At 39.6% G+C, this 15,000-nt stretch overlaps 1 protein-coding gene across 1 annotated transcript in view; it reads right to left on the bottom strand.

Annotated features, from left to right (window-relative positions):
- The window catches only part of smyd3 (SET and MYND domain containing 3), a 97,057-nt gene that overhangs the window by 70,017 nt on the left and 12,040 nt on the right, over window positions 1-15,000 (bottom strand). Inside the window, exons 2-5 of the mRNA XM_084719190.1 lie at window positions 6,683-6,746; window positions 6,496-6,603; window positions 5,999-6,056; window positions 4,421-4,575 (exon numbers count right to left, since the gene is read on the bottom strand). Coding sequence (XP_084575316.1) covers window positions 4,421-4,575; window positions 5,999-6,056; window positions 6,496-6,603; window positions 6,683-6,746 — 385 coding nt within the window. The remainder of the gene's footprint in view (window positions 1-4,420; window positions 4,576-5,998; window positions 6,057-6,495; window positions 6,604-6,682; window positions 6,747-15,000) is intronic.

Below are 15,000 nucleotides of genomic sequence, written 5' to 3'. Positions count from 1 at the left end.
TCAGTCAACTGTTGGGGACACGGTACTTCCTTCAAAAATGTTTAAATCAATCAATCAGTGGGCAAAATGTGATGGAAGAGAGAAGGCTGAATAGACATCTATATTAAAGATAGAATATTTCGCATATTAATATAGTTATTTAAAGCTACTACAAGTAGTTTCTACTTGGTAATGAAACAGTCTTAATTCAATGCTGATGTCTACATAAGCAAACAAGTCAATCTGTGAGGTGTGTAGTTATTCTTAATGCCTCCCACCAGGTTGGATTCTCCTTGAAATCAGATTAAATGAGCCTGTGCTTCAATTTTCCCCAGCAGAGTTACAGTGAGTCAAACATTAGCCCATTAAAAAGAAGCAGAAGAAAATATTTATTTTGATAACTTTATTTTTGTGGCTATTGCAGTGGAACCACTGCCACTTTTATCCAGATGGGTCTCCAAAGTCACCAAAATATGAAAGTTCTTTGAAGTAGCTTTAATAACTCTGACCAGGCATGTATTTCAAAAGTGAAATATTCTCAGGACAATGATGTTAAAACAGATTTATGTAGTCTAAATCTTAATTTAACAACCAGTTGTAGCCAGGATGTGATGATGTCTTTTGACCTCAAAATCACCAAATGAATCCTCACTTTCATTTATTTGACATGTTGTATTAGTACTGTTGGGGTTTCATTTTCTGTTTGCACAGCAAATTTCTAAAGCTAAAAGTTCTTCACAACAATGTAAATCCAACAAGACTCAATGGTACAGGAAGCATAGCATAGCTGAATGAATGAATGAATGAATGTACAATTAAATGACTGCATGAATCAATGCAAAGTATAATACAACCAACGTAAAAGTCAATATACTGGCTTTTGACAGTGTGATTATTTGCAAAATAGTCCACCCACAATTTTTCACAACATCAAACTCTTTTGCTTCTGTCCCCTACATAAATCATATCTATTCAACTTTGTTTCACTCTTTGTTTCTCCCCTGGTCATTGACACCCTGCTGCAGTGCAAACAAGACAGTGAAAGAGTAAAAGCGTCAGAGACAGAAACAGAAGGCGAGAAAGTAACCTGCGGTGTGCTATTAGCTTCAATGTGAATTATGTGAGTCCAGTTCTTCATACACACAGACACTCTACAGTAAATTACTTAAGTTGCTCTACCAGTCAAAGCTTCACAGCTTCAGTAATAGGATTATATTGAGTATAGCCTCAGTGAGATAAAATGTCAATGTCTGCATGGGGGTAGGAGGGATTTGCCCTACTGACCATAATACATTATAATAAGCTACAATAAGTTATAATAGTAGGCATATTATGTCACAATGTGATTGTTTTCTCTCAGGAATGACTGTGCTCAAGACTACAAACATAGATATAAGTAAGTGCTTTACTTTCACATACTTAACTCAAAGTACACACATCCCCTGTTCTTAATGTTCCTTTCATTCCTCTTGTACAGCTCAGCTCCCAGCCCCGTCTGTCTGGTTCCTTTGGCACTTGTTTTTAAAAGGCATCAGCCAGTCACAGTTTATGTTAGCTGACAAGTTTGTTTTTTTTCCATGAAGTATTTTTCATAAAGTTGCTAACCTATTCCTCCAATTTCTGTTTACATTTCATATAGTGCCACACATGTCCTGCTCCCTTTTAATCTCTCTCTCTTTCTACCTGTATGACTTCCTCCTCTCTTCTGCCTCTCTCATCTCTCTCTCTGTTCCCCACTCGTTTTTCTCTCACGCAGTCTTTCTCCCTTTCTTTTTCTCTTTAATCCACTAAGTGTTGTTCACTCTGAATCTTCCTCAGATTGAAACAGAATTCCCACTGGGATCCTGAATCACATTTAATCAGCAGCTTTTCAGTTTTCCCAGCCTCACAATCCCATCCCATGCACACATACAGTAACACACACACACACACACACACACACACACACACACACACACACACACACACACACACACACACACACACACACACACACACACACACACACACACACACATTCATACCCATTCTCAGTTTTTCATTGATTTTGTATTTTATGATTTTTGATTTTGTACGTAAAATTCATTTCATGTTTTGTGTGAACACACCTTAAGAGAGCTTTCTGCTGTTTTTACACACAATCATCATCCTTGTCAAGTGAATGCACATACTTTTACCCATTTTTCACACACACACACACACACACACACACACACACACACACACACACACACACACACACACACACACACACACACACAATACATATCCTTATTTCATCAACTTACACGCTCTCTCTCTTACTTTCTTATTTCATCTCCATACTTCTTGAGTATTATGTAAAAACCTGTAAACAAATCCACACATGTGAAACAACAAGACTAAGAGTGTAAAACCACACCAGCAGCTCTGTGAGGCTGTAATGATAATTGTAAACCATATTGAGAGTTTGTGTTTCATCCTCAGTAGTTGTGGTAAAGATGTAAAAATAGCAGTGTTTTAATTTGTTTGGGGAAGAGCTGTGTCGATATGACACAAGGCTTTGGGCCACATTCAGACAGAATCAGGCGTTGTGGCGATTAGCTGCAGGGTTTTGCAGCAGTTTGGCGGTGGGAGGGTATACAGGGGTGTTTATCGGTGCTGATAACATAACTGCTATGAAATAATCAGAAAATAATATTTTATTTCTCTAATTTTTCACTACCAGCACTCTCTCACCTTATTCAGTCAACTTGATCACACTCTCGCTCACTCTGCTAAACCACACTCCCTATGCACACACCTTGTATGTTTTCATCGTTTAAAGGTTTAATCTGCAACATTTTCCTAAAAAAATTAAATAAATAAATAAATAAATAAATAAAAAAATTTATAGACTCATATTACATAATCCCTTTCAATCACCACTTATGACCCAATAGAAGTCTGTGGTGTTTGTATCTGCAAAGACCCTCCTGTTTGAAAGTATTTCCTTATTTTTTCTTATTGATTTGTTGTGCTTGGGATATTTCACCAACCCAAAACGTTGGTATTTGGCATCCTGATGCATTTAGGAAAAACTCAGACAAATCCTACCGACTACCTTTAATCAATACTAGAAATACAACTGTAGCAAGTAATTCACTATCACTGAGCTCATTTATGTTTTAAGACACAATACAAATTATATCCAGCAACAAAAAAGCTAGAACAGTTGGCAGTTTGAGATGAAGTACAGAGGGTCGTGATGGAGACGACAGACTGTCTCGTCTAGTCGCATTGGTATAAACTGGCAAGTTTTCAGAAAGTTGTAGACTGGCATCTTGCAAGTAATTGTAGGTTTAAAGCTCGTCTCATCTCATAAGAATATACTAAACTGTAGTGCTAACCAGGAACGTTATTTTGTAGCTGTTGTATCATAGACCTAAGTAAAGACAAAGTGACATTTTGGCCTGATGATAATGGAAGTTGACAAATCAAGCGAACACCAAATGGTATCATTACACTTTGTCCTGTGGCTAACATCCATCAAATAGTTATCAAGATATTTCACTTAGAAGAAAAAAGGTCCACCTCAGTGTGACACTAGAGGAAGAGTCTATGGATCACAAAAGTCATTAGGTTTAATCTTCTGGGGACGCTGGATATCTGTACCCAAATTTCATGTTGATGCATCCAACATTTATCAAGATCTTGTAGTCTGGATCCAAGTTGTGGACTGAGAGATGTTATCACCATCAGAGCCCAGCCAGCCATTAGTGAGGCTAAAAAAATTGAGCATTTTGTATATTTTGTTTTGTAGGACCTGATGTAACTCCCATGTAGTTCATGGGTGAGTATTGCTCATTTGCAATTTTCATGTTTGTTTTATGGAAACACTCTGACGTCATTTGCGTAGCTGCTTTCAATTAAAACAGGCACAGACTAACGCAATCATTGTAATGGAACAAATAGAATACACACACACACACACACACACACTTGTTGGAATTCAAACACCTTGGAGCCATGAAATCTCAGAGAAGAGTCACACAAGCTAACAGATAACAGAGGTAGACAAACACATCCTTGCACACATAACAATTTTGCGGTTAAAATTCTAGTGAAGGCAGCTGGCGCGTTTTAAGAGAATAAGACCTGAGGTGGTTCTGGGAATACACACACACACACACACACACACACACACACACACACACACACACACACACACACACACACACAGGGACCTAATCACAGATGCTGGGAAGATCTTAGACATATGCTGGGGTCCATCCAAAAGCAGCAGGGGATGTTAAAAGCAATAAACAGTTGCTTTTGTCTTTCTGTCTTTTTGTGTACAGGGAGGCATGTTTGCACTTTTGTATGTGTGTTCAAGTGTCCATGAGTGTGCAATGGTGTTTGTGTCTACGTATAGAAAGGTAAACATGTATATCTATGTTGAGTTTAAATGCATGTCACCCACCTTTGCAATGAGGGTGAGGGGTTCTCTGCAGGAAGGCGGCAGGGCTGATGTCATTTCCTGTGCCAGATCAGGTACCTCCTGTTGTAGGTACAGCTCTAACATGGACGCCAGCTGAGACAGACCTTGTTTCTTCTGCTCAGACATAGAGCTCAGGTCTGTAAAAACAATTAATTAAACAATTAAAAAAAATCATTTGTCTGTCCCTGTGAGCTTTTGCCAACGTCTGAAAAGAAGTTTAGCTTTGACACAAAAATACACTTTGCTCTTTATGTTCCCAACATGTCTGGACAGAGCTTAAAGGGACCTATTATGCTTTTCCTTATTTACTATCATATATATAATGTTCCAATGTCAGACGTTCATATTAAACGTGGCCAGAGTTTCAAATAATGAGGTTAACATATGTAGAAGTAATCTCTGTGAGCCAAATGCTCAGGTTTCAAAATGCAACGTTTCCAATGTTTTTTTCTAGTTTTGACAATGCGAAGACACCAACTCATTGCAGATTCTTTTATTGGTCATCTGGGCAGGGCACAGCATGCCCATGATGTACAGGGACGTGTCTATCCACAGGCCTATTCGTCAATTCGTACCAAGGCGAGCGGCTCTGACCAGAGCTATGATGTTAATCATATTATATGGAGAAAATATTTACTGGTTTTCTCTCTGTCCTCTAGTTGCTTTGTCTGAATGGACAGATAGCTTTACTTGTTGCAGAAGTAACTGCTGCCTTTTTTTCCCCCTTTTCCTGAGGGGAGAGAGACATGCAGCAAAGGCCCGTAGGCAGGAGTCGAATTCACACTCACTGCAGAGGACTCATAGCCCATGTACATCAGGCGGGCACTCTACCAACTGAGCTACCAGGCCACCTAACTGCTACTAACTGTTAGCTACAAAGTGATCCTGTTACATGACTCTCTGTGCTGGATCCTCTTGCCCTGGGCCTAAAAATCTTCTTCTCCCAGCAGTCCAACACTCCTGCGCTAGTGGTGTAAACACCATGACTCTTCTGATGTTACGAGCTCCCAGTCTAAGCAGAGTAAGCTGACAGGACCACTAGCTGCACAGCTAATTGAGCTAACTTGCTCCTGGCAGCTACATGTAGCAGCAGTTTGTGGTTACTTTAGCAACAATTAAAGCTACTTTCAACAAAATTAAGTTAGAGTTGTGTTTTTGTAATAGTAAAAGTAATCAGTGAAGCTTGGTCTCATAAAATTATTAATTATTAATCTCATATAACTGTAGTTTAGCTGTCATATGCCATCCAGCACACAAGCAAGAAGATGAGGTGGTGCTCACAAGCACAAGGCTTCTGGAGGTTCGTAAATTAAAAGAAAACAATGAACTAAGGTGCTACATTAAGTATAAGATGAATAAGGAATTTTTTTCTAACTGTGAATCATGCAAAGCTACTCTAATGGAGTTCCCAAATAAAAATATACAGCTGGAAACGAGCACAATGGGTCCCTTTTAAATGTGGTGGTGAGAATCTTTATTTTTTACTGCACTACACACACTAACATTAGACTCAGGCAAAACAGACACATGCACACAGACACTGCTGGAGGAAAGACTTACGTGATTCATGCTCTTCTAAAGTGTACAGCTCCTCACTGCTGTTCTTACATGGACTTAACTAAAAGGAAAAAGAAAAAAGGGGCATTAGGATGTTATTACAGTTTCACAGAATTTTTATTGTTATTGTTGCACATTAAGCGTGGCACTCCTGAAGAATTTTGTTGCTGTTGGATGAAGCCCTTGAAAAGGTGAATTTCTTAAAAAAAAAAAAAAAAAGCTGCTTTGTTTAGTTCATTGATGACAACAGAATTTTTAAACTACACATTGGTTTTCAAGAGGATTTCATATGTACAAGAGCAAGTGGAATTTTCCTAGAGCAACTGAGGTGCTTGTAGTATTTTAGTGGAAGTAAACACACATATCTCAAAAAATCTTAAGTTCAAAGGTTTTCAGGTTTCACAGTAACAATGTACAGCCCATCACAACAAACATTTATTAAATTTTTCTTGGTGCGCATTATTTCAACTGTCTAACAGGAAGAAACTCCAGAAACATACCAAGGCAAAGATGAGTCTTGCAGCCAGACGGACTGAGTCAGTGGGAATTCTGGGTAGGAGGCTTCTTAGACATTTACACTCTCTCTTGTGGCCAGACCAAGCTTGTTTCTGCACAAGAAGGGCATTCAACAAATTGACACACAGAAAAATACACAAACATACTTTCATATGCACACTCACAATATACCTGGCAAGTGGTATTGCAGTAGCGAGCCAACTTGCACTGAGAACACCTCAACAAGGTCTCACGTCTGGACAGAAGGAGAGAGAAAAGGATTAGTTAATTCTGCACAGACTGTCAACTGGGTTTCAACATAAGAACGATCTGTCATTGCAACATTAAAAGAAAACAAAATGTTTCAGAGGCTGATTCATTTTAATCAAAAAAGCCAGAGGTAGAAAAGTATTACAGCTTTTCTCAAGAAGTGAACGACTCACTGAGCTGGGACGGGACTGGCACTTTAGATTCCTGAAATCACTGATGTCAGACTTTCATTTCTGTTGCACCACTTAAATGTTTGAATAAAAACTGTTCCGCTCCTCCACATACAAACAGTTTTAGTCACAGTTAAACTGATACATTATCAAATACATGCACATATCCACTCAAGCACCCTTCACATTGCTGCCATTGTCTTGACCTTTCCCATGTAACAACCTTGTCTTATCCTGTTCTGCTTGCTATATTAAGCTGACGGCGTGCATCCATTATCTAGTTTTATCTACCTACCCATCTTCTTTTAGATTGTCTAAGAGCAATACATTAGGTACACTCTCCTCACTGTCACAGCCTGTTAGTGTCACAGCACTTCCATGTGTCTGAGCTGTTGCATGTGTGTGTGTGTGCTGTCCATGTTCACCCGTGGTGTTTATGTCTGTGTTTGTGTGTGTGTGTGTGTGTGTCCTGCCTCCATGCTCTGCTGTGTTTCTCAGAGTGACACTGCTGTCGTCTCCAGTTTGCCTGTCAGTCTGATAACAAGCTAGAGAGCAGTGTCTGCCCGCTTCACACAGCCAATTACAGCCAGTAGAGAGGGCATCACTTTAACACACACATAGACAAGATGTGAGTCACAGGAACTCTGTCAGAGTATGTTTGTGCATAAGTCAATGTGATCCACAAGGATTTATAAATATATATAATATTATAGCAGTTTTGTTACTGTTACTGACCTGGCTGATTATTAGTTCTGATATTCTGCTTTTTAAAGTAATTGAAAAACGTGGTACTTTGGCTCTGATGCAGCTGCTTCTCTCTGTCTGTACTTCACTTGGTATTCTTGCCAAATGTCTTGTCCACAGCTCTATCAGACTGTTAATCAGGCCACTTTATTTACTGCTGAGTAGCTGATTCTGTAATAAAATCTCATAATTGTCGAGAATAGCTGATTTAAATTTTGTAATAATTATTAATCTCCTTGATTACTAATAATCTGATCTGATTATTCAACAGTAGAGATGGTAGTAGTACAGTGTGAGTGACTGATCAAACTTTATTTGAAACTGCCCAAAACTGTAAAATATCCCGTCTCCATTACATGTCTGTCATAAGTGTTTGATAACTACATTTGAGGGATCATTGCAAAAATGTGTTTATGCATGTATTCTATATATTATATTCCGTATAAATCAGTTGATTTATTGATATCAGATTTGTTTTTCCTCACTAAAACTGGTATCAGCATTGGCCCCAAAATCCAATATTGGTGGTATTGTGTAAATAAGCAAGTGCTCGCCATTTCAATGAAAAAGATGATGATATGTCAATGTTGTCTTCACAACATCTTTTCCACTGCCCACATGTGGCCATTCATTTAAATTTTGTTTTTGTGATTTTGAATGAACTGAAATGAAACCAGACACTGCAATTACATGGTCTATGACCACAGGATGATGGAGACATGCCATATGCCAGGCTTTTCAGGTCTTCATTTTGAATCTCACCTCTCTAACAACAGATTGTTGGACTGTGTGTCTGTGCAGCTCATTTCACACAGTATTTCTGGGCTTCAGTGAGGCACATCTGCCAGATGCTCAGTCTTACAACTTTGATTTCATCTAATTAAACATGCTAATATCCAAAGTCTCTGCAGTTTAGATGCACAAGTACTAATGGCAGGCAACCCAGAATACTTAGTACCTGGCATTTAATTTTGTGTGTGTCAGTGTGTAAAACATTCTCTGTATTATTAGTTTCATGACAGTATTAGAGCATAAGGGCAGTGGAGTCGGGGTTAGCAGAGGTGCCCAAGGTTTGTTTAGCATGAAATCACATGCAGAAAGAAGATATTTTGTGTAGTTTATCATATGATGAGAGAGAGGGGGAGAAAATTATAGAATATTGCAAATTAAACTTGACAATGGATGGTATTATGAGCTTACACACACACACAAAATGAGGTAATGGAGAACATGCTATGATGGATGTAAATACATTAGCGCAGGGCTTATCGTAACAAATATGGGACATTTGATTAGATTGGACATGCTTATGAATGCTGTAGATGACATTATAGGAACCTTAAAGGCAAAAGCAGACAGATAATATGAATGCAAACACACAAGTGTGTAAGTATATAGTGTAGTCTGACAGAAGGCTGTTGTCAGATAATCTCAGCAACAGAAGTTAAGTGTTTCCTATGACCGTCTATCAGTGTGTAACCAGACTGGACTGTTGTATTTGGCTCAAGGCCTCAACAGGCTTTGAGAAGTTTCCAAAACACACTCGTCTTTTCTGTTCTCCCCTCCTCACCCTCTTAGCGTTTGTGATTTACAGCCTTCCTGTCGATCCGTGTCCTCTTTTCCCTCTCTTATCTCTTCTTACTCCCTTCTCTTGTTATGCTGCTGTGTCTTATTTGCAATGACCTTTCCAGCCATAGACCCGAAGATTAAATTTATAGTCTCACCCTGAGATGGAGACTCATGAAAACACAGCTATTCTTGTCATGTTGAGACCTACCAGAAACAAGGAAGCCACCCACAGTTTAAGAAACACATGCCAACAGTATGAGACACAAAGCAATAACAGATAGGAGAAAGCCAGACCTAAACATAGCCAGGTCCTGTGCAGCTTCAACATATGAACTGAAAACGTAACTCAAATACTGAGAGTTTGGTCACATCACAAGCTGCCAGCCACAGGAAGTCAATCCATCTTCTAAGAGACCAGACAGGAAGGCTGATGCTAACCACTGCCCCATATTTACCTCCATACTTGTTCCCTATAGTTGAACTATGTGGGAAAAGTTGCCCCTCAGGAGACAATAACATGCTGAAAAAACTTTACTGTGTTCAGGCATAAGTTTCCCATTGCTTTGCATGGCAAATTATGTTTTCAGTACATGTTGGGACAGAAAGGAGATGACATGCAGCCAAGATGTTTTTTTGTTTTGTATTTTTGTATGTCTCATATGTGTACAATCCTACAGTCTTTATGTTTTCATACAATATTACAAGATTTCAGTGTCCAACTCATAAGTTTGATATTACACATATCCACTATGGATACTGTGTGTGGATTTACTGACATATGATACTTATAAGTTCACAAATTATCTAAGTTTCATGTTACACAACCAAGTGTTCAGAAAACTTACTATATCAAGATATCATAAATTCAATTTAAAATTCCATATAGTCTACTGTTATAAAATCTGTCAGGGCTTACAGTAATGAAATACGGATACAGCAACTGAAGGGCTTTTCACACTGCATATTCTTAGCCCAGGGATCTCCTTAGCCCTGGGCTAGGAGTTAATCCTGGGATAACTTAGCCCCTTTTCATACACATATTGTTACCCCAGGGTTAAGCTAAACTGAGGGCCATATGAGTCACACTGCCCTTCCTCTAGCTCTGGGTTAAAACCTCTGTACATCCATTCAGGTGTTTTCCGTTAACCTGGCTGATTATCTTCTTCTTCTGCTCTTTTAGTCCTGTTTCATATTTAGTTTAGATCGGTTTAGTCGATTTTTAGGGGAATGCCACAAACTTGGGGCTAAGGCTGCTCCAGAGCAGGGCCAGCTAGCCCTAGGCTAAAGTCAATGTTACCTCACTTTGGTACGTGCCAGGATCGTGCCAGTGTGAAAGGTCTTTTAGCCTAGGCTAACAGCTCCCTCAGCCAGGGCTAACTGCCCTTGTAACCTGGGGCTAAATGCAGCGCGTAAATCCCTTGAGAGGACCAAGAGACCAGGAAGAGACAAAAAGACAGAAACAGTCTGATACTGTATACGTAGTCATTAAGCCATGTTAATGCACAGTTGCACCACAGCAACTGTTGTTATGGTGACTGCCTCCAGGCTGATAAGCTACAACCTACTCAAACACACACACACACAGCATATACGTGCATCACTGCATACATATCAGTCGCATGATTCAGGTATTCCAGCAGGAATGCAGAATCTATATCTTGGCTAAACATAATTGAATACTTCCTCTTGGTATAAGGGTTGTAAGACAAACATATACTTTTGCCCTTTGCTTATTCCAAGTGATAGTAGTATGGGGGAAATGCGATACACTAATGTTAATTATTGCCAAATTCTCTCCATCCTGCAACATGATTTCAAGGCCATACGATATATTTAAGTATAGATCCATAACAACAACAAAACACATTTTTCAAAGCAGCATCTTGTAGTTCAACAGTTCAGCAAGCTGTCCTCTCAGCTGACTGCTTACTATTTTTCAAATGGGATTATTTGATTCAGGAAGAAACAAACACCCACACACATTTTGTACATTTCACACATTAGTTCTTGATTCAAATACACAGACATGACTCTCCACTGGCCTCTAGGCAATAACCAACAAGAGGTCAGGAACACACACTGCTGCATACGGTACATACAGAATGATACACACACTGACTTAACATAATCCAAATATAGATGTGAACAATAATAACAGAGCAGGAAGGATCAAAATAAACAGGAAAAGACAGCAAGAAGGAAACTAACAGAAATCAGAAAGATATAAACATCCTACGTCTTCGACACATCTTTAGTATGCAGCAGAACCATACTTTCTTGTTTAATAAGAGTACTCATTTTCATACTGAGATTATGATTCCTCCCATGAAGCACATGTGTCTCATCTTCAGCCATGTCTCTCTCATTATGCTGCCTCTTCATCCTTTTCTTTCCCTCTCACTTTCTTCCCCCTGCCTTTTTTCTGCCCCTCTTCTTCCTCTGTGACATTGTCAGATGTTGGGAAGTGATGGTCTTCTAGATGGCAGGTCCACGGTTGGACTGCAGGCACAGTAGAAAATCTCATGAATAACATTAGATGGGTTTCATTAGAAACATGCAGAAGGCTGAATTAAAAAAGAAAAAACACACTCTCCCTTTCCCTGCAACCCCTCCTCTTGCTGTCCTACTCTCTTTCTTATTTTGTCATTTTCTTACTTTTACCCCTGACTAACACAGTCGCTGGGACATTCTCTCTTACTGTGCATCATATACAAGTGATATGAGGAGGGCATGAAAGTGTGAGATTAGGGCTGCATGATAAGGTTAAAAGATATTGCAATATGATTCATAATTAGCGGGAATGATCATTTTTCCATCTATATATGTACACACACACATATACGTGTACAACACAAATACAAACGCACACATAAAACATGTAATAACACGAGGGCAGACCCGCCCAGGGCTGAGACTGAACAGTACTGGAAAGGCATATGGGAGAAAGAGTCAATCTCCCAGAACAAGAGCCAGTAACCATCACAATGGCAGACATCTACTGGCTCAAGAAACCCAACAGCGGACGATCCTGATCAAGGACCCTCAGAGGGGTGTGATTCCATCCAACTACCGGCCAATTACCTGCCTCTGTACAACATGGAAGCTCCTGTCAGGCATCATTGAGGCCAAGATGAGTGGGCACATGGCCCAATACATGAGCAGGGCCCAGAAAGTGATTGGTAGCAACACCAGGGGAGCCAAGCACCAGCTACCAGTTGATAGAGCAGTCACCTAAGACTGCAAGACCAGACGAACCAACCTGTGCACGGCCTGGATTGTCTACAAGAAAACAAGAGATTCAATGCCTCACACATGGATACTGGAATGCCTGGAAATGTACAGCATCAACAGGACACTAAGAGCCTTCATCAAGAACTTAATGAGACTGTGGAAAACAACAGTCTCATATACAAACAACATATAGTGTATATATATATATACACACTTCCTCAAACAGTAGCATATTTTTTTGACCTTGCAAATTTGCCAATTATTATGTTTCAAAATGTCAAATGTGCAGTCATCATCAGTTGCTTAAAAGCAGATAAAAGTCATGTGCAGCGACATGACAGATGCTATGACAGAAACTGGTAAGAAAAGAAAATCAGGAGGAAACACAAACAGAAAAACAAGAAGGGTAAAGAACATTAAAAACTGTCACCAGGCAGTAGTGGAAGTGACTGAAAGACGCTGGTTTTCCACATTGATATGCAAGAGTGTAGATGTGTGCATTCACATGTGTGTATGTGGTCAATTTTGTTAAGTGTATGCTATCAGACACCTAATTAGGCCTACCTCAGCATGTCTCTGTTGAGGTGTGTGTGTGTAGCATGGTAATTAATTTCCCCTGAGTATCAGACACTGTACTGTAACCATGAGAGAGATTTAGTTCTGTGTTTGTGTATGTGTGTGTTTGCGTACGTTAATAATTAGCGTGTCTTCTTTTCTGAGCTGTCCGGTCGTGCCTGAGTGAATTTTCTCATTTCCGGGCTGAGTGGCCAACACAGCATGGTACGACTCACTCCCACATGACAGGTAATGGCGTGTGAGTCTATGTATGTAAAGTAAATTACGGACAAATATTAACATAAATCAGCTACAGTATTCCTGATCCCTTCAAAACGGTTGAAGAGTACTAGAAAAATAGAACGACGGAAACCTGCTTCAACCACATCATGATTCTGCAGACAGAGAAGACAACATGAAGCAGATCCTGCTTAAAATCGTTTGACATATTAGCTCTTCCTCATGCAACAAAGCCAATTTCTGCAGAAACCTTCTCTTTGCCAGCACTACCACTGCCGTGTATTACAAAGTAAATATGACAAAACATAAGAATGAGTATTCAACAAATAAGGAACACTTCCTGAAGGGACACTACTGCCATCTAGCGTGGCATCAATGCTATGATTGTACAGCCTGAACTTAACCACTCGGTATGCTGCAGGCATCCACACCTACAGCAACACATCAACACATGTGGTAAGTGTAGATTGGTGACTGGCATGTAAAAGCACTGCTGCCTGTGTGTGTGTGTGTGTGTGTGTGTGTGTGTGTGTGTGTGTGTGTGTGTGTGTGTGTGTGTGTGTGTGTGTGTGTGTGTGTGTGTGAGAGAGAGAGAGACGCCAGCTGTGCTGCATCCACAGCCATCCTCGAACCCTTGCTGAGTTCTTAATGGTTGTTTAGAGGATGATTCATTGACACCTGAGGGGACTCACATGGGACGAGTCTCATTATGGCTTTATTATCATGATCACTGGAGTACATGTACATACACACATACACACATGCACGCAAAATATGGCCTTAAGGGAACATCTACCCTTGAAAAGAAGAGTACTTTTTGCTTTTTTGTACTGTCTAAAGCCATTTTCAAAAAGCATGAGTTTCTCCAGTGCAGGTTAGGTCATTTTTTGGTAATTAACTTTATTTGTAGACCTCTTAAAAAATCTAGGTATTTACAGTCAAGTGTGTAAGAGTCATGGGGATTTATTGGCCAAATATGAAAGAAATGGAATATATTATTTAGTATGTTTTGTGTATAATCACCTAAAAATAAGAACCATTGTGTTTTCATTACCTTAAAATGGCAAACGGCACAGAAAACAACCTCCTTGGTGGAAGTAATAATCTGGTAAAATCAGGGTGTTACAAACGCTGGTGGGACATGTCAGAGCTTAACAATAAGGATAACCTGATAGCTCAGGGCAAATTAAACACCATGTTGGGCTAGTAAATCTAGCAACTCTCTTGCCCAATTGGGCAAGTGGTAAAAAATAATAAAACACATTGTTTTTTTCAGAGCTGATGATGGAAGTAACTAAGGAGTGAGCCGTTCATCTCTGCTGAGGGAGACATTTGCAGAATCACTTGGACACTCGTAAGAAAATGGCAGAAAAAATGACAGTTGTTAGCTCAATTATCCTGGAAAAAGGAGTTTAGTTGGGTGGTATTATGTGATGTATTGCACAGTTTGCCGCACGTCGGACAACAAGGTGTATGAAGCAGTGCCAAATGCATGTGAGATTTCTGAAAAATGTCGCTGTGGTGCTTAATTAGAGGGCTGTTCACAACTCTCGGACTTTACTGGTGTTTGTACAAAGCATGAATACTGTGAAAAAAACCCATTAACATTAAACCCTGCATATAAAAGGGCTTAATGTTTAGTAGGTACAGTTTTAAGTATTAGATTGATATGAGTGGAATCTCTTCCATGCAGTGCACTGAACATGATCACAAGAATTTTAAAAGCTATTC

The sequence above is a fragment of the Lutjanus erythropterus genome, chromosome 1 (assembly GCF_056507025.1).
Source record: "Lutjanus erythropterus isolate fLutEry1 chromosome 1, fLutEry1.hap2, whole genome shotgun sequence".
Lineage (NCBI taxonomy): Eukaryota > Metazoa > Chordata > Actinopteri > Lutjaniformes > Lutjanidae > Lutjanus > Lutjanus erythropterus.
The sequence above is the reverse complement of the archived record's forward strand: the minus strand, read 5'-3'. Positions and strand labels throughout refer to the sequence as shown.